The 24,908-nt window shown below is 44.4% G+C and overlaps 1 protein-coding gene across 4 annotated transcripts in view; it reads left to right on the forward strand.

Annotated features, from left to right (window-relative positions):
• The window catches only part of MTMR1 (myotubularin related protein 1), a 66,008-nt gene that overhangs the window by 34,985 nt on the left and 6,115 nt on the right, over positions 1–24,908 (forward strand). For all 4 annotated transcript variants that reach the window (XM_075941092.1, XM_075941094.1, XM_075941093.1 and 1 more), the window contains 2 exons: positions 7,633–7,746; positions 10,318–10,494. In XM_075941092.1, the coding sequence (XP_075797207.1) occupies positions 7,633–7,746; positions 10,318–10,494 (291 nt within the window). The remainder of the gene's footprint in view (positions 1–7,632; positions 7,747–10,317; positions 10,495–24,908) is intronic.

Below are 24,908 nucleotides of genomic sequence, written 5' to 3' on the forward strand. Positions count from 1 at the left end.
TCGTTTATTTGTAGATACAGACTAACATGGCTACCTCCCTGAGACTAAAATAAGCAGTGAGAGCATTTTCCAAAGATAGGTTTTCTTAAAATAAATGAACATGAACAGTGGCTAACCTGACAGTTCAGGGAAAGTAGAGCGATTTTCTTCTAGACTCTTTCTCAGAATTCTTAGATTATATGAGTGAGATATATTGGGCAAAATACCTTTGTTGCTGTTTCACCAATGCAGTCAGTATGTATACATAAGAGATTGTATTTTAGGAATGGCACAAATATTATTTGTGAATGAGGGAGGACCTACTTTTCTAGTTGTTTCAAAGACATGCTGGCAAAATTAAAGTTAGACTATTTCCTAATTTACATATATTCCAATACTTACTCGTCAAATATGCTTTTCTCCTTATATCACTAGCCTTACATCACAGTTGGGAGAAAGTCCTCTTTATTGATGGTAGTATTTAGGATATCAAAATGTTACTGTTCTCACAAGATTTTACAAGTGCATTATTTTGAAGACCCATCAAATGCTTAAGTTTCCTCTTATCTACACTTCCCTGGGAAATAAACTTCAGTATGGAATCTTGTGTAGGATCTTCCATTTTTCTATACCACTGTGCTTGACTAGGACTGCTAAATTGAGTTATCCAAACTGACTTGAAAGCAAGGCTTTAATCTGAAATGTTCGATCCCTGAAGCATAGTAGATATCTGCCTCTCCATCCTCTTGTAAAAATACTCTGCAAAGAAACTTTTCCTGCAAGACTACCTTCTGCAATGTATGATTTTTTTTGGACGGGAGAGTCAGGTAAAATTAAGAGCTTTTTATCCCCGGAATCCTCTTCTTCTGTCCTTTGTCCCCCAAATCCTCCATTCCAGCCCTGTTTATCTTTCTGAAAAGGCTTCTTGTAAGTTCATTGGCATCAGAGTTTCATAAAATATTTTATTAAAACTTCCTGCTAGAGAATTTCCCACTCTTTGTATACATGTATATTTTGGTATTAATATGCTATCACAGTATATTTGGGAAAATATTTACAACTTCATTTCTGCCTCTGTGGAAAGCCAAGAGCAACTACCCAACAGTAAAAAAAACCTCAGTTCTAAACATCTGGAAGGAACAAAATCCCTTTAGGGGAACAGATAATTCAGAACAGTCTTCTCTATTTTTGTGTTCTCCCTTGCTGCCTCCTAATTTTTGCTATAGACTGTTTAGTTCCCCTTTAGTAAAAGATCCCCATATAATAGTTTGCAAATTTACATCTGTGCAAACTCTGAATCTAGACTGAGTTCTGAAGTTCCTGAACAGCCAAAGCATTGAAAAACTATTAAGGCTGTAATAGGCAAACCAAACACATTCATAATTTGATCTTACATATTTTTTCCTTTCTAGTGACCAGCAGCACATGTACATTTTTGAAACTTGCACTTTTGGTGAAATGAGATAATTTGTAATTGTCAAATAAGATATGAATTCCTGAATAGCTCTAGAAGAATGAACCTCAGTCCTTAGCAGCTATATATTTTCCCATGGTTTTCTAGCTTTGGTGACACTGAAATAGAGTAATGTCGCATTTCTTGAGAGAAACGATAGCTTCAGCTGCCATAGGTCAGTGGAGCTCCTAGACTCTAGCCTCTGCGGGGTTCCAGGGCTTTAGCCCCGGGCTCCAGCAAGTCTGATGCCACCTCTGCTTGTCGAAACCCCTGAAACATAGGTGCTGGAACTAGGGGTGCAGAGGGTGCTGCAGCTCCCCCTCACTTGATGTGGTTTCCATTAAATACAGGATTTACAGTTTGGTTCAGTGGCTCTCAGCACCGCCACTATAAAAATTGTTCCAGCACCACTGATCTATTCACAGTGAAGAGCTGCGGCTTTACATGATTCTGATAATCATGACTGACACAAACCTTAAGTTGGAAAGTCCTCCTATGCTAGTCTGTAGCAGTTCAAGGGAGATGACACAGCTAATAACATGAAGTAGCCTGTAAATCTGCTTGGAATCCAGTAGCATCTTGCCACATCTAATATGCAGCAGCCCAGATATAAGCAAAATACATTCAAGTGGGCATGAAGTTCACGTTCCTCTGTGTGGTAACAACCCGCACTTGTCTCTAGCCAAAGATGCACTTTTCATTAATCTTAACAATGTTTTCTCTTGGGATGTACAGTGCTCAAGTAGATTGTCTCCATCCATTTCCAGGCACACGCGAACTACATCAGTTAGTGTTCCAGCTTAAAATATTACTGTAGTCCAGGGCAGACCTATTAATCACAACATTTAACAGCAAGCTTTGGTGTGCTTCAGGATCAACTTCAATTCAGCATCATCAGTCTCCTTCAATTGAGAAATGTTCTGTAGCTTTCTTCAAATACTTCGGTAACTGAAATAAATAATGAAATCCAACAGCACCTGATGACAGATTCCAATGGAGTGGATACTTTCTCAGAATTAGTGGATTGGTGGAAAATGAAATTTTCACTTGGGGAATTTTTCCATCTGAATCTTCAAGTAGACACTAACGAGCTTGGAAATTGAGAGGAAAGAATTTTTAGGTCAGTGATTTTTCAGCAACAACAGTAGAAGCTTTACAGTGTAGGTACATCAGCTTCCTGATAGATATGGAGTTCTGCCCAAAGATGGGGTTTCAGTAGTACAGTAAAACTCCAGTGGTCCGGCATCCAATGGTCCAGCACTCCTGATGGTCTGGCACCATCTGGAACCCGGAAGTGCTCCAGGCAGCCGGGCAATTGGAGCTGCTCTGCCCCAGACTTCCCGGAGTCAGCTGCTGGTCAGTTTCAAAAGCGGCTGACTTGGGGAAGTCTGGGGCAGAGCAGCTGGGGTGCTGCCAGATTGGTCCCGCAGCGCCGAGGGGCACCCCCCCCACTCCACCCCAGACCCCTCATAGCCCCCCTTCCGATAGTCTGGCATATTTGATAATCCAGCACCCCCGGGTCCTAAAGGTGCCGGATTATCGGAAGTTTACTGTACTATCACTTTATAAAGAATCTAGTCACAGTACCATCTGTGGCGTGTGGAATTTTGAATATGCCTCACTGGATCTTACTAGCAGTCCTGTTGGTATTAGTATGATTAGTATGGCCCCATCACATCTTAGAACCCGTATGTGACCAGGCTCATTAAATGCTTTCAGTTAAAGAGAATCCTGCCAGGGGAATGCCTGAAAACTGTTTCTGTGTCTCACTTTGAACCCTATCATAATTTCTCTCTCACTGCTGGCATGGGAAGGTGGCAACAGGGTGAGTTCAGGGAACCTATGGATTTTATTCATCCATGTTTCTCCAGACCAGTTTACTTGAACTCTTAAAAATTTATATTAATATTTTCTTCATAACATAGCCCTATTATTTATGTGGTATGGAACTGGGATCTTAATTCCATTTGTTTTAAGGCAAATCATTTCTTCATATTCAGAGCCTTCTGACACTTTATAAACCTAAATAGTCCATGTCATCTAACTCCTCACTTTCAGAATAAATACAATATTTCCTTCATAAATCATAGAGAAGGCTGGAAGAGTCTTTTGGGAATATTTAATTCATTCCCAATCTCAATTGCCAGGTTAGTCCTCTATGCTAAATTTAAGTGGGTAACAGACTTCGTAGGTAAACTGTACACTCTGAAGAGGTATTAAATCACAGAATCTTGGTAAGGTAGGGCTGAAAGGGACCTTAAGTGGTCATCCAGTCCAGCCCTGTGTGCAGGAGCAGGAGAAGGAAACCTAGAGCAGTGTTTCTTAAACAGTGTTCCGTGGCACACCAGTGTGCTGCGAGGCAGTCGGAGGTGTGCTTCGGAGAATAACAGAATTCAAAATGGCCACCTTTAAAGGGGGCAGGTGACCTTTTTTTCTCAATCCCCCTCTCCTTCCCCCCGACTGACCTTTTTTTTCTCCTCAACAAAAAAATCCTTGATGGTCCCCATTTAGAAAAAAAATTGTTTGATGTTCCTCGGTCTTAAAAAGTTTAAGAAACACTGACCTAGAGCATCTCTGAGAGGTGTTTGTCCAACCTATTTTTAAAAACCTGTAGTGATGATGATTCTACAGCCTCTTTTGGAAGCTGCTTCCAAAGCTTAATTACCTTTCTAGTTAGAGAGCTTTTTCTAATATCTAACCTAAATCTCCCTTGCTACAAATTAAGCTCATTACTACTTGTCCTGTGTTCAGGAGACATGGTGAACAGCTGATCATTGTCCTCTTTGTAAAAGCCCTTAACATATTTGAAGCCTGTTATCAGGTCCTCACCGTGGTCTTTTGTTGAGATCAAACATGTCTAGTTTTTTTAACCTTTCCCAATAGGTCAGGTTTTCTGAGCCCTTTTATCAGTTGGGTTGCTTTCCTTTGGACCAGTTTATCCACATCTGTCCTACAGTGTGACACCTCCTCTGCTCCCAAATTGCAGATACTATTCTGTGCCATTGGAGTCCAGTGCTGTATAGTGCTGTACAGTTATTTCATGTATCTTACACACAATGTGCCTACTAATACAGATCCCCAATGATATTAGTTTTATTTGCAACTGCCTCCTGTTGATTCGTATTCAATTTCTGATCCACTCTAACACCCAGATTCTTTGCAGCACAACTATCCACATGTTTTTGATGTTTTTTTCTTCCTCACTGTAGTACTTAACATTTGTCTTTTGCTGAATTTCATCTTGTTGATCTCAGAAGTCTCTTAATTTGTCAAGGTCATTTTGAATTCTAATTCTGTTCTCCAAAGTGTTTCTAACCCCTTACAATTTGGTGTCCCCATAAATTTTGTAAGCATATTCATCACCCCATTCTCTAAGAAAATATTGAACAGTACCCAGGGCTGTCCCTGTGAGACCCCTGTTTGACACTGAACCTTTTGAAAACCACTCCTTGAGTGTGGTCTTTCAATCATTTTTGCACCCATTTTATAGTAATTTAATCTGGGCTCCATTTTTCTAGTTTACTTATGAGACTGTTGTGGGACTCTGTCAAAGGCCTTACTAAAATCAAGATATATCGCCTCTTCTTCTTCTCCCTAACCACTAGGCCACCAACCCTGTCAAAGAAGAAAATCAGGTTAATTTGTCATGATTGATGGTTGACAAATCCTTTTTGGATATTCCTATAATCCTATTAACCTCTAAATGCTTACAAACTGATTGTTTAATAATTTGTTCCAGTGTCTTTCCACATACTAAACTTAGGCTGACTGGTCTAGAATTACTTTTTAAAAAGATAGTGTGACAGTGGGCGGTGCCCACGAAAGCTCGTGATCCCATCTACATGTTTTGTTAGTTTATAAAGTGCTACCAAACCATGTGTTGTTTTTTAAGTTTATCCTGTACAGACTAACTTGTCTACCCCCTGAAGAGTCTGAACAGAAGGCTATAAAAAAGTAGTGGAGGGGAGTTATATAAGCCTCAGATGAGGAGATCTCTGTTCCCAGAGTAACAGGGAGGGGCTGGTTTAGAACCAGCTGAGGCAATCGGGGCAGTGGAACACCTGGGGCTAATTGAGCAGGCTTGCAATATCAGGCCAGCCTAGTCCAGTTAGGACACCTGGGGTTAATTAAGAAAGCCAGGTCAGACTGGCTATAGAAGAAGCTTTGCCTACCGTTAGGGCTCACGTGTAGCTGAGAGGATGTAAGGGCGCCACTGGGAGGAAAGGAGACAACAACTGAAGACTAGAGAGAAGGCAGGTGCTGGGCAAGGTGTGGGGAAGTAGCTCAGGGGTCGTGGAGCTGTCTTTTAGCAGGTGTCAGGGATTCACACAGGCAGCTGCTATCACAGGGCTCTGGGCTGGAACCTGGAGTAGAAGGTGTGCCCAGTTCTCTCCCCAACACCTACCTCCCCATTCCCTCTCCGAGGAAAAGGACTGTAGTTTATTCTCTGTTTTACTGTATGCTGGCTGATGATGAAAAGAGCTCAGCCAACAGTAAACTAAAGCCTCAGGCATGGTGCCTAAAACTGTGGGCTGCTGTAAGCCTCTGAGGCAAGTAAATCTGCCAGGAAGCGCCGGACCACAGAGTTTTCATAGGAGCTTTGTCACAATAGGTACTACATTTGCCCTCTCTAGTCCTCTGGGAAGTCATCCATCTTTCATACATTCTTGAAGGTAGTTGCTAACAGTTATGAAATTGTTTCAGTTAGTTCCTTAGATATCCTAGGATGATTGTCATCAAGGCCTGCTGAGCCAAATACATCTAACTTATTTAAATGTTCTTTAACTTGATTTTTCCCTGTTTTGGCTTGTGTTGTTTCCCCTTGTGGTTAATATTAATTAAGTTGAGTATTTGGTCACCACCTTTGCAGTAAAGACTGAAGCAAAATAGACATTAAATGGGTTAGCGCTCCTCCCCTGCTAAGTAGAGACCCTACACTTCTCTTTCTTTCTTTTGCGCCTAATGTATTTATAGATCATCTTCTTATTGCCTTTGACAGTCTTTGTTAGGTGTAATTCATTTTGTGCACTAGTCTTTTTGATTTTGTCCCTACATGCTTGTGCTGTTCTTTTGTAGCCCTTAGCAATTTGCCTAGTTTTCCACTTTTTGTAGGATTCCTTTTTGATTTTCAGGTCATTGCAGGAGCTCCTTATGGAACCGTATTTTTTGCCTTTTACTATTCTTCCTATCTTTCCTTTGTCACATGATTGTTTATAGTTGTTCCTTTTAAAATGTTTTTCTCTGAAATAAAAAAAACCCAGCAACTTGGAATGTTTCTTGCTCCATGTCTTAAATATTCACTTCAGCTTCCTGCACAGAGTGAATCTAGAAAGCTACCATCTGAAACTCTGCTAAAAATTCTCATTATTGAGGTGCTGGATTTTTTGGTAGAATAAGCCACTCTTTTAAAAAAATTTATTCTCCTGTTTAGAAAGTATTTTCCTATCTCTGTAACTATTTGAGTCTGTCATCATTCTATCTGGGGACAGAATTATTTTGTCCCATGGGCAGGGCAGGTGTGAATAGTCATGGAGTACTTAATCTGGTTATTGAAAGAATCCTTTCCCATTCGAATAAGTAGCAGCCTTTGTAGTTTTTGTGTGTGTGTTAGCAGTAGTAGATACTAGAGGTTTTACTTTCATTCCAAATATGAGGGATTTACATTCTAATACACAAAGGAAGATGGATTATTCTATGTTGATGAGGATAAACTTGGGGGAATGTTAACTTGGTGGAATGAGAAGGAAGTGTTTATGTCTATATTTACTATTAAACACACTGTACATGCAATAATCTTAAGATACCATTCTACAATAAAATAAACCAGTTGATGCAATGTTTGCAGGACACTGCCAGTCAGGGCTACTTGGGCCTGTTGCTGCATGTCACTATTAATGTTAGCAGGTCTCTCCAGGCTGGTGTCACAGTTTACCTGTTAAAACAATGGATATAATACTTGCTCACTGAGGAATTTTAATAGTGTCATCAGATCTTCCAGTTAAAAGCACTTTCTAAATACAATAGAAATGATCAACATTGTTTAGCATTTCTTAGGATTGTCAATGGATGTAAAAACCACTTTTTAAAAAAATCACCCTTGTTAATTTCTTGGTTGCTACCTATTTATAAGATTGCTTCTCTTTGCTATGGATCCCAAAAGTTTAAAATAGCATTAATACATAAAATCTGTTTATTTCAAGTTTCCTGCCGCCTTTGAATTCAATGAACTCTTTTTGATCACCATTTTGGATCACCTTTATAGTTGTCTCTTTGGGACTTTTTTAAACAACTGTGAACAAGAGCGATTGAAAGAGGTAAGTTCTATACTTGCTTGTTTGACATATTGGTTTATGGAGACGTGCTTAGAGTATGAAAAGAACTTTTGAACCTCTTTTTTAGTGGAATTTGTTGTCATCTAGGGCTAAGTTTACACTGGCATTTTATATTGCTGTAACTTTCTGGCTCGAGGGTATGAAAAAACAGCCTACTCTTCCCCCGCCTCCAAGCGCATCAGTTATAGTGCTGTAAAGTGCCAGTGTGAACCAGGCTGTTAGCTACTCTCTGCGCATAGGTGGTTTGCCATGTCTGTGCTTTAAACGTTTAAGTGTAGACAAAGCCTCTGTCTCCAGAGCTAACCTGGAGGTCAATGTAATGTTATAGCTGTATAAGAAATATGTTCCAAATACCCTCATAACCAGAGGAGGGGCCACTCCACAATGTGATTGAATTAAAGAATTTTTCTAATTATGATCGGCTCTACATCTTCTACCTTTCTGTAGCTCATGAACTGCTTCCAGATGATGTCTCAGCCCCACACAAATCTCTCAAAAACTTCGTACCAAAATTCCCCTGGCCATCTCTAGAGGAGTTCTGTGGTTGGTGTGACATTACCAGCGCACTGCAGAATGGCACATCCTTTGAGCCAGGATTTAATAATTGATGACAGAAAATGTGGTTGAAGGATGAGAGAGGACTTAAAATATTTCAGTATTAGTGAAGTTAGCACTAAGCACCTTCTAAAGCATTCTTCCTTCAATCTCAGAGTGTTAGTAATATGCTTAAAATGTGTCTTTATGATTGGCCTTCTCTTCATGACTACTTCATACTTTCAGTAAAATAATTAACTGTCCCTTAGTGTTTGTGTTTAGCTTTGGTATTTTCTGGCTTGGTTGACTTATCTAATACAACAAATGACATGCATGCACCACAAGATGGAGCTATTTAATACATTCTCAGTAAGTACGTGATTACCAGATAACTCTTTCACAAATGGATAATTGGATGCAGCTCCCTTTAAAAAAGAAGAAAAGAAAAGAGCAATTTAACACACAGCTGTAGTAGAAACAGATGCTTTATAGTACTGAAGGAGTATACAATTGCAAGATAAAGCTGATAAGATATCAGCATTTGAATTCTTGATTTAATGGTTCTATTGTGATTTTTTTATTATAATATTTTAAAAGTGCAGATGAAGCTAAAACTGGACACTTAATTAAAAGTGTAATATTTAGGTGGCTGTAAGCAGACAGTGGAAAAAATAGAGGGCACTCATTTTCCTCAAATACTGTTTTGGTTATTCCAAATAATACATTCTTCACTTAACTTATTTTTAGCTAATTTAATATGGTCACATTTTGGTTTGGTCATTGTGTTTGTATGGATCTAACAGCTAGGATTACCATTGCAAGGTTATAAGCAGTGTAACATTAATCTGCACAAAAAGCAACATAGCCCTCAACTATACTAGAATCTCCATTCTGCCCCTGAACAGTCTTGTGGGAAAATGACAATCTAGTAACTATGTTTAAGTCTTGCATCTGTTTAGTGCTATGGATATTGAAAATGTTCTGAGCTCTTGTGCAAATAAAGTGGTCACTAGCTCCCCTGCCCAGTTACCAGAATAACTGGTCTGGCTTTTTGGGAAAAGGTTCCCCCAAGGATAAGAAGGAAATGGTGTTTTAGGGTTGTTAAATCTCAACTAATTAAACCAATGTGTCTGCATAAATATTGCGTATCAAATTGTTCTTGGAGCGAATGACCGTAACTATGCTAAAATGTAAAGACTTTGAATAACATATATTAAAACCTCAGAGTTGCAATCTGACAAGTCAACCAGACACCTCATTTGGAACAGGAAGTACACAATCAGGTAGCAGCAGAGACAAAGAAAAAAAAACCAAATATAGCACAGAACTGTGTTCAGTGTAAATTACTAAAAAAAAAAAATGAAAGTAGCATTTTTCTTCTGCATAGTACAGTTTCTAAGCTATATTAAGTCAATGTTCCATTGTCCGCTTTTGAAAAAATAATTGTTTTGTTCAGAGTTACGAACAATTCGGAATTATGAACAACCTTTATTCCCACAATGTTCGTAACTCTGGGTATGTCTACACTACCCCCCTAGTTCGAACTAGGGGGGTTAATGTAGTCATACGGCGTTGCAAATGAAGCCCGGAATTTGAATTTCCCGGGCTTCATTTGCATGATCCCGGCCGGCGCCATTTTTAAATGCCGGCTAGTTCGGACTGCGTGCCGCACGGCTACACGCGGCACGAACTAGCTAGTTCGGATTAGGCTTCCTAATCCGAACTAGCTGTTCCATGAGGCGTACGGCTAGTTTGGATTAGGAAGCCTAATCTGAACTAGCTAGTTCGTGCCGCGTATAGTCGCGCGGCACGCAGTCCGAACTAGCCGGCATTTAAAAATGGCGCCGGCCGGGATCATGCAAATGAAGCCCGGGAAATTCAAATCCCAGGCTTCATTTGCAACTCCGTACGACTACATTAACCCCCCCTAGTTTGAACTAGGGGGGTAGTGTAGACATACCCTCTAAGATTCTACTGTATCTACTTTGTACTAAAATACCATTCTTTTTATTTATTCAGGAGATAAGTACAAAGACTGTATCTCTATGGTCCTATATTAACAGTCAACTAGATGAATTTACTAATCCTTTCTATGTAAACTATGAAAACCATGTCCTGTATCCAGTTGCCAGTCTGAACCATTTGGAACTGTGGGTAAATTACTACGTCAGATGGAATCCGAGGATGAGGCCACAGGTAGGTGTTCTTAAGTTAGTTACTTTGCCTTGTAGTACAAAATGAACTGAGCAAACACACTTTGAAATGTTTATTAAAGTTTTGAAGTAAGTTTTTTATTTTGAATGTTCTCCTATCTGAAAGAATCATAGAATACTAGGACTGGAAGGGACCTCGAGAGGTCATCGAGTCCAGTCCTCTGCCCCCATGGCAGGACCAAATACTGTCTAGACCATCCCTGATAGACATTTATCTAACCTACTCTTACATATCTCCAGAGATGGGGATTCCACAACCTCCCTGGGCAATTTATTCCAGTGTTTAACTACCCTGACAGTTAGGAACTTTCTGGTAGAGTGGCGTTCTAAAACATGAGGTAGTGATGTTATAAAGCCTTTGTCACACGTCTTCATCAAAATCACAAGTGAAATGTATTGTGGGAGAGGAGAATAGTTGTCTTTCACTAAAGATTGCTGCTTTTTCTATTGCTCCTGGCCTGTTTTCTGTGATCAATATCTGAGTGTTCCACGTATTTCAATGATGCTCAGGATTTCAATGAATGAATGAACAAATGAATGAATGACTAAATAAATAAATAAAACTGGCTTATGGTTTCCAATGTAATCATCAAAGCCCAAACACATGCAACAGCTTCTCACGTTAATAAATGCAATGGACCTTGTAATCAGTTTACTAAGTTCACCTTTTCTACGTTTAGTCTGTCTAGCTTCAGGTTCTGCTGGCCTGTCAGTAGAAAAGATCATCCCTATTTTTCTTTAATGGATCTGATGTCTTCTTCAGAGGATAAAAAATACAATGTGATGTTCTTAAGGGATCGCTGAGGATCGTAAAAGCATGGACCTTTCCAGCTACTGTTAAATTGGTTTTGCTCATGGAGGATGAGCAGGGACTGTGTCCCTACCCTCTGTTTGCCAGAAGCTGGGAATGGGGGACAGGGGATGGATCACTTGATGATTCCCTGTTCTGTTCATTCCCTCTGGGGCAGCTGGATACTGGGCTAGATAGACCTTTGGTCTGACCCAGAATGTTCATTCCTATGTTCTTCTGTTTAGTGTCTCTTCATATGGTCCTTTGTCCTGTTTTATGCTAGAAAAAGGAATCATAAAATATTTCACATTAACAGGGAGCCAAGTGACAGGTCAGTTGAACAAAGCAACTTCATAAGTTCTTTATCAAACTGTAATTAACCCCCCCCCCCAAAAAAAAACTAATTTAAGCAAGAGGGTTTGGTTTGTTGTGGTTTAGAAGTCTGCTTAAAAGGGAATGATCCCACACATCAGTGTAAGTGAGGATTTAGGGCACCCCTTTTGCACATGTGAAAAGGACTATTTGAATCCATAATCAAGGCTATGTTTAGTCACAAGTGTTGTTAGTAAAATTCATAATGGGTCACAGACAGCAAACAAAAATTAATGGTCTGTGACCTGTCCATGACTTGTACTATATACCCCTGCCTAAATCATGGGAGTTCTGGGTGGGGGGGAGCCTGGGACCCCATGGATGCTTGGGGGGGAAGAGGGTTTGGTTGGACGGGCCAGCTCCCTGCTGGGCTTCGTGCAGCACCCCAGAGGGTGGCAACATCCCATAGCTCCTAGGTGAAGACATGGCTAGGGGCTCCGTGCACTGCCTCCTCCCCAAGTGCCCTCTCTGTGTCCAGTGAGATCTGCAAGCAGCTGTGGGCAGATGCAGCACGTGGAGCTGCCTGGCCATGCCTCCACCTAGGAGCTGAGGGAGCAACGTCAGCGCTTTGGGGGAACCTCCCCAAGGTAAGCACTGCCTGGCATCCTCACTCCCTTCCACACCCCAGCCCTGAGCCCCCTCCCACGCCCACATGCTGTGGAGCTGCCCTAGCTGCTCTGATGGCTTTTGGGCCAGCCACCCTGGCCACTTCAGAAGTCATGGACGTCCCAGGAAATCACAGAATCCAGGACTTCTTTGACCTCCATGACAAACTTGCAGCCTAATTAATCTTTTTAGTAAGAAGAGCAACTCCATAAGAATTAAAGAGCAGTTTTTGAACCAGTTTGTCAGTTTCTGTATCTTTAGTTTTTCTGAATTAGCCTTGGATTTTCAGAAGGGCCCAAGGGTGTTAGGCACCTAACTTCCATAGTCTTTTACTGGAATTGGGCATCCAATTCCCTTGGGCTCTTATTTGACAATTCCAGAGTGAGCTGCGGTGTGCTTTTTTTTTTTTTTTTTTTTTTTGCGCGATAGACTTTCTTCAAGCATGTTGTTCTTACTCCATGCTTGTCTATCTCTGAATATCTGTTAATTTTAAGCTGTTCTCTGTTTTGGAGCTATAGGATTCCAAGTAAAGTCTGCACATATTGGAAGACCGGGCCTGTTTAAAAATAACCACCAGCCAGAGTAGTTAGAGTTTATAGATATTATTGTGTTCAGCGAAGGAAGGGGCTACTTATGGCAAGTTATAAGTGCAGGCTGAGTGCACCAAGGATTGGTAACACTAATTTGGTATTGTAGTACAGGTTGTACCTCCAAAAACTGGCAGTCTCTGCTCCAGCAGCATCCTTTGTCCAGCAGGACTATGGATGTTTCTGGACCAGAGAGCGTGGGAGTCTAGGGGCAGGAGGGCTGGCTGGGGCAACAGGTTTGGTGGCCCAGCTGGGGACCGTGCAAGACCGGGGCTGGAGCCCTGCAGCAGCCTCCAGCAGTATGCTAGAGCATGGGACTGGAGCCCCATAGAAGCCCCCAGGAGAGCTGGGGTAGAGCCCCATGCCCCTGGATGCGTGGGACTGAAGCCCTGCAGCAGGAGCTGGAGTCTGTGCTGCCCAGGCAGCCGGCAGCAGCTGGGCAAGCAGCCCAGGCAGGTTGGGGGCGGGGGAGGCAGGGTGCATGCTGGGGCAGCCAGCCAGCACTAGGCGATGGGTTTGGGGGCGAGGGGCCGCAGACCTCCCCAGGTCCAGTAAATTCTCTCATTTGGGATGGTGAAGTGCCAAAGGTGCCGGACCAGGGAGATCCAACCTGTAGTACCAACAACTTCAGTCATAGGCGTATGAGCCCATTGTGTCAGGCTCTGTGCAGTCGGATGGCAGACCACTCCAGCCATGGTGTGCTCATAGATGATGTGTACGGCTGCAATAGGGGGATGGAAAGGACAAATGGGGACATCTTTTGCTGGGAACCTTCTCACTAAATTGTGCTGCAGAAGGACTGCCACTTCTTTGTTCTTGAGCAGACCCCTGTAACTCCAAATTAAAATGAGCCACTGTCAATACTAAAAGCAACGGATACTTCCTTATCAAAACAAAATCAGGTGGCCCATCCTACTTGATCCCAGAATAAATTGAATCTGTTGATGAAGAGGGTTTCAGAATTATTCTTTCTGTTCTTTCTTCCTTGAATGTGAAAGAAACATTTGTACTCAACTGGTGGGAGACCTGCTCTTGCATGTTAGGTATTCTGTGCTTTAGGCTTCTCTTCTGCCTTTCGCTTCCAAATGCTTCGCTACCAATCCATAAGAACGGCCAGACTGGGTCAGAGCAAAGGTCCGTCTTCCCCAGTGTCCTGTCTGCTGACAGTGGCCAATGCCAAGTGCCCCAGCGGGAGGGAACACGACAGATAATCCTCACATTATCCCTCCCGTCATCCATTTCCAGCCCTGACAAACAAAAGCTAGGGACACCATTCCTACCTATCCTGGCTAATAGCCATTGATGGACCTAACCTCCATGAATTCATCAGTTCTTTTTTGAACTGGTCTTCACAACATCTTTTGGCAAGGAATTCCTCAGGCTGACTGTGCACTGAGTGAAGAAAAACTTCCTTTTGTTTGTTTTAAATCTGCTGCCTATTAATGTCGTTGTTTGACCCCTAGTTTTTATATTATGGCAACAAGTAAATAATTTTTCCTTATTCACTTTTTTTTCACACCAGTCATGATTTTATAGACCTCTATCATACCCCCCCTTAGTTTCCTCTTTTCTAAGCTGAAAAGTCCAAGTCTTTTTAATCTCTCATCATATGGGACCTGTTCCAAACCCCGTAATCATTTTTATGCCCTTCTCTGAACCTTTTTCAATGCCAATATATATTTTTTTGAGATGAGGTGACCTCATCTGTTTGCAGTATTCAAGATGTGGGCATACCATGGTTTTATATAGAGGCAATAAGATATTCTCTGTCTTATTCTCTATCCCTTTTTTAATGATTCCTGACATTGTTTAGTTTTTTGACTACCATTGTACACTGAGTTGATGTTTTCATAGAACTATCCACAATGACTCCAAGATCTCTCTCTTGAGTAGTTGTAGCTAAATTAGTCCCCATCATATTGTAGGTATAGTTGGGGTTATTTTTTCCAGTGTGCATTACTTTACATTTATCAACATTACATTTCATTTGCCATTTTGTTGCCCAATCACTCAGTTTGGGGAGATCTTTTTGAAGCTCTTCACACTCTGCTTTGGTCTTAACTATCTTGAGCAGTTTAGTATCATCTGCAGATTTTGCCACCTCACCGTTTACCCCCTTCTCCAGATCATTTATAAGTAAGTTGAATAGGATCCACAGTATGTCGGATAATGCAGCCTCTTGGACAGTGCTCTCAAAATTCGCCAATAGAGGTCAGGTCCCTCCCATTTTTCTTCCTGTTTTTATAGCATTTTTCACATTCGACTCAGTTACATTTTTTATTTTCGGCTGTCTAGCATTGGTAAGTATCCTTTTCTCGGACCCCTCATGGCTAGGTTTTTGTTTCAGAAGATGAGGCAAATTCTTCAAAAAGGTGTTTCTTCCCAGAGTACAGCTTCTACAGGTGTAGTATTTCAAGACATGAACTTTTGTCGACTCTATCCCCAGGTCATGATTAAAGCCTTGTAACCTTTAAATTACAAGCCCTATGTTACTGTGTGAAGGATTTATTTTGGTCATGAAAATTCCAGCTCTAATCATCTATTAGGACATATATTATAGTTTCATTTTGTAGCTAGCTAGTATTATCCATTTGTTTTTAGGTTGTGACTATATCTTTTCTGCCAAAAGCATGGTTTTTGCTCAAAGGTGAGCTTTTTTTTTTTTTTATGCCTTCTACTAGAGACACCTTATCCCTCCCTCTGGGAACTTAAAAACTTTCTTAATTGTTAATGCTTGTCAACTTCATTTTTCCCGATGACTTTTCTACTGGCTCTTTTCTTTTGGATGTGAGGCTGTTATGAATAAAACAGACATCTTGAGAACTCTAAGTTATTATTTGCCAAATAATTAATTTTGCAAGTTTGTTCGTCTTTTTCTTTGCTGAAGCTCTTGGTCCAAAATACACAAGTGACACTGTTTGTAAACAAAAGTATCAAATTAGATGATTTTTTTCCCCATAGCACTTCAGAGTTGCATCAGCTAGAACAGAGCCAATCCAGTATGACAACTCATTTGTTCCTAGCACTATGTTTTCAGTGAGAGCTGTCAATGTACTTGATTTTGTACAAAACTCAAAAGATAGCACTCTCGCTGACAGAGAGCGCTTGTAGTGTAGGCACAGTTGGTGGTGCTGCCGATAGTTAGGGTTGCTTGACACTTCCCACTGTGGGAACCTGTATTTAGTCTCTTACAACTTTGCTGGAATTTTTGATACTCTATATCTATCCCAGACGGAATTTTTCCAGTGCGACCTCTGCATCTGGTAGCCTTCATTTGGCACTTTGTGGGCATGTATGATGTCTGATCATATTAAATACTATTTTTTTCCACGGCACCATACCTTATTGAGTGCCTAGGCTGGATCTGCTCTGCAAATGCTGTTGGATAGTGAGAAGCTGTTTGTTTGTAGGACGGCTGCCTCATTCCTTGCAGAAGTTGGAAAGAGTATGAGAAAAGGTGGTCTCATGGTAGAAGCATCTGAATGTTGTGGCCCTGGAAAATCTGAATCTGTCCTGGCCTCTGAAGCAGACTTCCCATGTGAAGCTGGGCAGGGCACTCAGCATCAAAGGTGGCCAGGCCACGAATTATGTGCTTGTTGTGTGTGTGTGTGGGGCGGGGAGGTTTACTACTCTGGATTGTGATTTGCAGAAGAGTTAAGCATTTACATCTGCAACTGAAATCAGAGGGAGCAGTGTGAACACAACACAAAAGTGCCGTGGGATGCTAATTGCTATGAAAAATCAGGTGCTCAAAATCTCAAATTGGGCATCCAAAATTAGTGGACACATTCCGCCTTAATCACATAGTGCCTCAGTTTCCCATCTGTGAAACAGGGATAGTTCTACTACCTCACCTCACCAGGGTGCTGTGAAAATAAATGTATTGATTTTTGTGAAGCCTGTAGGTACAATAGTGGTGAGCACTAGAGAGAAGTCCACGAGAAAGTGAACAATTCTGCCTCCAGAGTAGTGTTACAGTAGTGTACAGTAAATAAGACCAAGGGCCACATATGGTGGCACTTATTGTGCACTGAATAAGGCATGGGTCTTGTGAAAAAACCAGTATGTGATCATATAATTCCAGGCTGTCCTAATGCCTATAGTTACTAGCTGCCATCTTCCAACTTTGGAATGCTTGACTTTGCAGTCCTACTGTTATTTTATCACAGTCTTCTAGGTGTAACTCTAAACCAGTGATCTCCAACCTTTTTAAACACAAGATCACTGTTTTAATGTAAGTGCAATCCAGTATCTACTTCAACCCAAATACCCTTGCCCCTGCTCACTCCATCCTCCCTTTCTTTCACTAGGCCGGGGCAGAGGGTTGGGCACAGACTCTGGTCTTGGAGTGTGAGAGGGGCTCTGAGCTAAGCCTGGGTCAGGGGGTTGAAATAGATGTGGGGGTTTAGAGTACAGGCTCGTAAGGGAGTTTGGGTCCAGGGGGCTCAGGGCTAGGGCTCTGGGTGTAGTAGGGGGTTCATGACTGGGGTAGGGGTTCAGAGCTGGCTCTAGCTGGGAACTGCTTACCTCAGGGTGTTCCTGGGTGCAGTGTGCTTAACGCAGGCTGGCCCTGGCCCACTCTCAAAAGCAGCTAGCAAACTCTCCATCCAAAGCCCTGTGCCCTCCCTCTGTTCTGTGGAGACAGAATACAAGGTGGGAGGGGGGCATCCTGACATCGGTACCTCCTCTCCCTTCCCTGCTCTGCACACCAAGCGGGAGGCTCCTGGGGGTGGGGACAGTCTCTTAGGCAAAGGGCAGGAAATGTGCAGCAGTGCGGGGAGATGCAGCTGAAGTGCCGGCATGTGATCGCCTCTTGGCCCAACCAGTCAAGATCACCAGTCAGGAGCTCCAGACCTACCGGTAGATCCCGAGCGACTGGTTGCTGACCACAGCTCTAAACAGACTATAGCTTGTAGGGGCATTTCTCTGCGCCCGCCAAGTGCTCAGGGCTGGCCTGGCCCCGGGCACGTGGCGCATGCGCGGTGCCGGAGCTGCCCCGGGCGCGTAGCGCACGGTGAGCGCCGGCCCCGGGGGCGCCGCGAATTCACCCCCCACGGCGCATGGGGGGGAGAGAGCGCCAGCGCCGGCCCCGGGCGCGCGGCGCTTGCGGGGGGAGGAAGCGCTAGCACCGGCTCCGGGCGCGCGGTGCTTGGGGGAGGGAGGGGGGAAAGAGCGCCGGCCCGGGCGCGCGGCGCTTGGGAGGAGGGAGGGGGTAAAGAGTGCCAGCGCCGGCCCCCGGCGCGCGGCGCTTGGGGGAGGGGGGGAAGGGGGGGGAGAGAGCGCCGGCCCCGGGCGCGGCGCTTGATGGGAGAGCGCCGGCCCCCGGAATGCGGCTATGGGGGGGCCCTGCCCCCGCCTATGGGGGGGGCCCCGCCCCCGCCCCCGCCTCCCCCCCCGGCGCCCGGCGGGCGAACGGCCATGCCCCCTGGCGCCTGGCAACCCCAAAAGGTTGGGGACCACTGTTGTAGAGTAACAGCCAGACATGGCATTGGGTTAATGGCGTGCCATCGTCTTTACCCAGGGCTGCCAGTTCACAGAGAGACCCTGTGAACTGCAGCCGTCCACCCTCCAGCCCCATGCTCAGTTGAGCAGACATGTCCGTTCTGAATAGCTTTGTAATTGGGTGTGAATCTGTGCCCATAAAACTGCGACCTACCTAGCTGCAGAGGTAAAAGACTAATGCGTTAACAACTTTTGTCACTTGATCCTGCCTTCGTTTCCATTTCTTCTTTTCTTTCCAACCACTCCTCAAACGCTCAGCCCCAGCTTTTAAACCTGTACAATAACTTCCAAGATCCACAAGTCAGTTTACAACAATACGTTTCGCATTCTCTAGTGACTACTTTTCATTTTGGCTTTGTGTCGTTGACACAACTTTATAAATGTCATTAGACGCTGTTTAAGTCTTGGTTACTATTGAAAAATACCGCTCTCATCGTGGTAGTTGGACTTTACATGTAAGTATGTAGTTGGCTAGGATTTTAAAAGCAGCTCTATCAGACTTCCTGTTCTTTTGTGATGAAGAAAAAAAGGAACTGAAAAACATTGTCATCTTGCAGCACAAAGAGAGAGTACGTTTTTGAAAAACTGACTGATATAGTCTGAATCAAGTAATGAATTTAAAATAGTCATTTTCCTCTGCAGCCTTTCGTCCCTGTCACTAAAATAGATAAAGTATGCTCATGGAACAAGAAGAAGTGCATTCACAGCTGAACAATTTTCAAGTGAATGACTGTCCTTGAGCTCGTACAACAATACAAACTAGATATCCATCCAATTAAGAACTGGTGGTACTGTAAGTGAATAGCTATTATGACTTAGTTTATACAAAGCCTTGCAAATACTGTTATCCAACAGTACTTCAAAATACTGAAGGATTACATTGGAATGAAAAAAATGAAAAGCTTATAAAGAAAATGGAGGAAATAACTTCAGGAGACCCAAATTTGACGTTTAAGAAGCAGTGTTCTCTTTTACATATGTACTTTGGGGGAGAGTTTATGCTAACTGTGAAGTGTCTTTCTTTGAGTTATTTTGTCTTCAGGACAGTAGATTCTACTGGAGAATGTGTAGTGATTTTTTTAAAAGGACAGACATAAAAAACAGTTAGAAATACAGCCGTGGAAATGTGCACAGCTAGAAGTGGGACTGGGCTTAGGAAGTGGGAAGAGAAGTGGGCCACCAGACAGTCTCTCTGAAGAGCTAATTCATGCTATGAAATAGTTGGGAGCTCCTGGCTTAAGCAAGCCTCTCCTCGATAGCATAAGTCAAGTTTCCTTTTCTCCTACATCTTCAGCATTGCAAGGACGTTCTTTGCCTTCCCCTTTGAATAGTCTGTCTGTGCAGCGCTTGTAGTTCTTATCGATAGCAACGTGTTTAATGCTGACATTACAAAGCCACTGCACACTTGCAGGAGAAAGTTGACACTCTCCTCATCTTCTCCCCTCTTCCCCAAACCTCAGTGGAGAATGTGAAAGAGAAATGGAACAGGCAGAGAATGCAGAACATGGCAGGACCAAAAGCAGCCTCCTAGAGACATGGAAGGACAGAGCAAATCAGTCACGACACTTAAGTGATATAGGTAACACCTAAGAGATACGAGTGGGTGGAAGAGGAGGAGTGGGAGCTAGGGAAGGAACAACACATAGATTTATGATGAAGGCAGCTGCCACTCATTTGTTGATGCCACATTATTACAGATAGATAACGAGCCTCATGACTGCTCTGTGTGATTGGAATGAAGCTTCAGGAGGTTGCCTGGACCAGCCTTTGTGAAGGCCATCAGCTCAAGTAAGGCTCAGTGGCCAGTAGTCGATGACGCGAGGTGTCAACAAACACCAGCCAAGGATCTGGCCCTAAATCTTCATGATGTAGAGCTGCTTGCCAACCCCTTCACATTGCTCCGCTGAGCTTGTCTTTTGCGCTTCTAAAGGGTTTGATTTTTTTTTTTTTTTTGGCAGTGTATCAGTTTGTAATGTACTTTCCAAAGAGGTTAGAACAGCGTCACACTTTGAAATATGTGAGTGAGTAATAAGGGAAACTTGGTATCTGTTCATTTCTCTCCTAGACACATCATGGAAGTTGAGAGTGATTTACCATTGGTTTAATGACATGGGGTATTTATTGGGACTCGTGGCATTTAATATACAAGTTGATCCTCCCTGGTCTGGCACATTTGAGACTTTCCCCAGACCTGGGGAGGTCAATGCTCCGGGGGACTCCACTTCTCCTTGGCCGCCCCACTACCACCCAGGGCTCTGCTCTCCCCATGGGATGACAGGGGTTCTGCTTTAGCCTCAAAGCTTTGCTGCCACCCGGGGCGGGGAGGCGAGGCGAGGCTCTGCATTCTCCCCAGGAGCTTCTGCAGCCTCCCAGGGCTCCGTGCTCTGCCCAGCGGCTCTGCTGCCACCAGGGCCTGTCCTCCATGACCCTGCCACTGCCCAGAGTGCCGCGCTTCACCGGGTGGCTCCACTGCCACCCCGGGCTCCACTCTGGCCCGCGGGGTCATCCCAAAGATGCCAGACCAGGGATGTTGCCGGACTAGGGAAGTCCACATTTCAGCGTTTCAACCTGTATTTGTAGCTTAGCTTGCAGAAATAGGAAGTGCCCTGTTTTCTGCTTAAGAGGAGGTCTGGGACCCTCGTCTGTGGGAGAGATCTTTCTTCTGCCTTGGAAGAAGGGTCTGTTCTTTGTGGTTCCCCCAGTGACACAGATACTGAGGCGAGGAGTAAAATCAGACCAGCATGGCCAAAGTTCTCTGAAGAGTCGTTCAATTGCCTGAACAGTCCAATCTCCTGTCACAGGATGTGGGTTATGTGCCTTGTCCATCCTAGTGCGACTCCATCTCCGGATGTGGCGCCTTGATTCCTCCTGCGCTTCGAATCCTCCTGCTCTGTGGAAGAGCAAAGGGATGGGTGTTCCTGCACAGCAGAGAGAGATCAACCAGTACCTGCAGAAATTGAAGAGAGTCTCCCATTCGGGTGGTGGTGTCGCTGCCTCCTGCCTGATTTGGTGCCACTTTTAATTGCCTTGGACTATTGGTTACTTCTGAAGACATCAGGTTATTGGTCAGTTCACTTAAGCTCCTTTTGGCTGCGGTATCAGCCTTTCATCCTCCTTGATCCCAATGCTGCAAAGCTTGAAGTCAAGCCTGTGAGCTTGAATGCCACAAATGATCCATTTGCAGCGCTTGGGAAGCTTTGAGAGGTAGGAGAGGAGTTGCTGCGCACATTGTTTGCTCGCTTGGTATCGTCTGGATTTATTAAAGGTTTGGGGAATCTCTGCTTTCCAGATTAGACCTCACCTCCATCTGGCACCTCAGTGTTTAGCACTCAGTTTCCTGACGTGACCTCCGTTTGAACCAATGGCAGCCAGTTTTCTGTTCCAATCATGTACGAAGACATTCTATTTTGTAGCCATCACGTTGGCTCGTAGGGTTGAGGAAGAGGTTGCCTTGATGGCACATCTCCCCTTGATGGCATTCTTCAAGGACCGTGTCTTCATGTCCACACAGTAAATTCTTACCTAAGGTTCTGTTGGTGTTTCACCTTCATTCCCCTCCCCCCCATGCATTCATTTGCCAGTCATTTCCCCAAAGCTGCGTATCTCTGCAAGAATCCCGTTTACATGCCCTGTATGTTAAGAGGAGGGCTGGATCTCTGCTTAGACAGAACCAAGCAATTTAGAATGTCACCTAAAATCGGAGGGGGAGGGGAAGCGAAAGGGCCTCCGCGGGATGGATCCAGCCCACCAAGTGAGTTGATCTGGCTCGCTGAGGCCCTGCCACTCCCGCCACCACCAGGCCAATCAAGGCCTGGGGGCAGGAAGAAGCGTGCAAAGTCTCCTCCTGCCCTGTGAGAGGCTTCGCACTTAGTCAACTGCCAGCTGCTGCTCAGCTGACGGTTGTCTCTAAGCACGGCCCTTCCTTGCAGGACAGGGACAGGGAGCAAGAGATGTCACGTGCTCCCCCTCTCCAGGCCGATTGACCTGGGGGCAACAGAGGGGAAGCACGTGAAGTCTCCCACCACCGGGGCATGGGTACCTGTTCAGGGGAACTGGCGGATCTGTCTGGGGCGGGGGGCAAAGACTTTGCACACTTCCCCACCCCCAATCCAATCAGAGTCTGTGGGTGGAGAAGCATGGATGTGTCCTGCCCCTGCCCCTGCCCCTTCCGGGGCAGACGGGCTACTTCAAACATTTTTGAAGTGGCCCCCGGTCAAAAATTGTTGCCCACCCCTGGCTAAGCTCTTCATTTCCTTTACGAGTAGATCCCGGGTGTCCTCAGTTTCTGCTCACAGACCGTTGAGATTGGATATCCATCTTATTACTTGTGTGGGTGCAAGTCTCCATCCTTCCCACTGCCCGGCGTGATGGGACGTTTGACCAAATCACAGGCAACGCCTTGGCAGTGGGCCAGCGTTTGAGCAGTGTGTGGCTGGTACAGGGCCTTCAAGCCATGTGTTCCGTGCTGCCAGATCCAGGGCAGCGCTTGTTCCTCCAGTGGCAGCTCCGTTCTGGTCTCCCTGCCAAAACTCCCACCTGCATCTGTGGGTCCTACTCAGAAGTCACCTGCAGTGGGGGTCCATAGGCCTACTGCTTAGAGAAGTGGGAGTCACTTAGCGCAGCGACTGCAGTTCTCGGAGACGTGTCCCCCTGGGAGGGCTTCCCCTCTCCTAGGGGGTATTTCTCTCCTGGGATACTTGCATGGGTTGAATGGACGCTGCTAACTGAAAATGACCCATCAAGGGCTTGAGAGGGGCACACACTGGAGATGGAGTACGCAGAGGGGGACACACACCGCGAGTAACCTCTTCTGCCTACTGATGGAGCACCGGCCATTCCATGCACTGAATGAGGCAGGACAGCGTGGAAGAATCAGAACGGGGAAATAGGATCAAAGTCTATAGCACAATGCATATGTGAGGCCACATTAAAACCGTAGAGCTGATTTTAATTCTGGCATTTACTAGCTTTGGAATGCTGGACTTTGCCACCGTAATGTTCTTTGGCCATGTTTTTGTGTATTATTTGAATATAGGATGCATTAAGTTGTATGTTACATTTGGTAGCTGTCATGATTGTGACTTGTACATAACCTAGGAATGTGCCATCCTTTCAGACTGAAGCCCAGGAGGGACAGCAGACGGTGTGGGAGATTGTAATGTGCTCTTTGCTGCGTTAGATGTTAGGGAGGACACGCAAGTAATAGCATCCTCCCTTTTAAACACTGTACATAGTGTATACACAGCAGTGCTCACGCATTGTGTCCGGCAAGGATCTGTAGCAGGTTTCTACTAAGTCTCTGGTTGGTTTCATGATTCTGGCTTGTGCAGTGGGACACCTCTGAGGTATATGTGACAAGGTGTTCAAGTCTGTAATAGGGAGATGGGGCATATTACAATGATCCATGATCATGCTGTTCAGAAATCAGATGTGCAAAGCCACTGTGGCCAGGGCCCTGTGCAACACAACAGCTACACCATTCCCTTATGGACCTGAATATAGTGTAGGAAAAGTGTTCACGAAGATTAACTCTAATAGCACAGCAGGCTTTTTCTTCTTCAAAGCCTTAGTGTCCACTGCAAGAAAATTCTTGCTGTCTGTTCATCTGAGTTCCTGTCTGTGCTGTGGTACAGCATCTCAGTGTTACTTGGTTGTGGAAGTTAGTTGTTGCCTATGTATTTCTAATACTCCCTGTCAAGAACCTGCTGGAGTGCAGTGTCTGTCTGCCTTGTGGCAGGTTTGTATGGATGCCCTCCTTATGTTCTGGTTGGTGTCACCATGCACATGACTGGAGGGTGCTGACACAGTGACTAGCTGTGCATCAGAAATGGCATGAGCAAACCACCTCTTGCATGGTATTTCCTCTACACAGCCCAGCTCTCGGAGTTCCATGATTACCCAGGTGGCTCTGGAATCCTTTTTGAGCAGTAACTAGCAGTCAGGGAGGATTGTCGTTCTCTGGAACGTTTGTCTCGAGAGGTCTAGGCAGCCTAGTCACTTCGACACGCCCTAGTTCCCGTCTGGTCTTCCAACAGCTCTTACAGAATATCCGTCTGCCTTTCTCCAGAGGGTTGCCAATAATTCACGGCTTGGTAAAGGGTAACATAGACTCAGTCTGAAGTTTTGCCATTTTCTGGCTGTTTCATTACCACTGTTGCACTTTGGAGGATCACCGTGAGCTTTGTCCAGGACAGCAGATATGTGGGGGAAGGGAAAGGGATTCATGGAGTGTTCCTTGTGCCCGGCTTCGGATAGACAAGGAACAGTGATGATGTTTCCAGGGCTTCTTCAGAGGCCACAGAAAGAGCAAAAGACACCACTCCCAAACCTGCTTCTGCCAAAGGTGCATCAGTGCATTCATCTGGGAGGCCTATGCAGGCAAAAGCCATTTTTCTACTTCTGTGGCAATGACTGATCGTGAACCCCAGGCTGAGGGGGCTAGAATGCTTATATATGCACTGTACAAAACCATAGAAATATGTTCCATTTACAAAGGATCCAGTTTTGAATGGAGCCATGGAAAGCACTAAGTTAGAAAAG

Source organism: Pelodiscus sinensis, chromosome 13 (genome assembly GCF_049634645.1).
Source record: "Pelodiscus sinensis isolate JC-2024 chromosome 13, ASM4963464v1, whole genome shotgun sequence".
Lineage (NCBI taxonomy): Eukaryota > Metazoa > Chordata > Testudines > Trionychidae > Pelodiscus > Pelodiscus sinensis.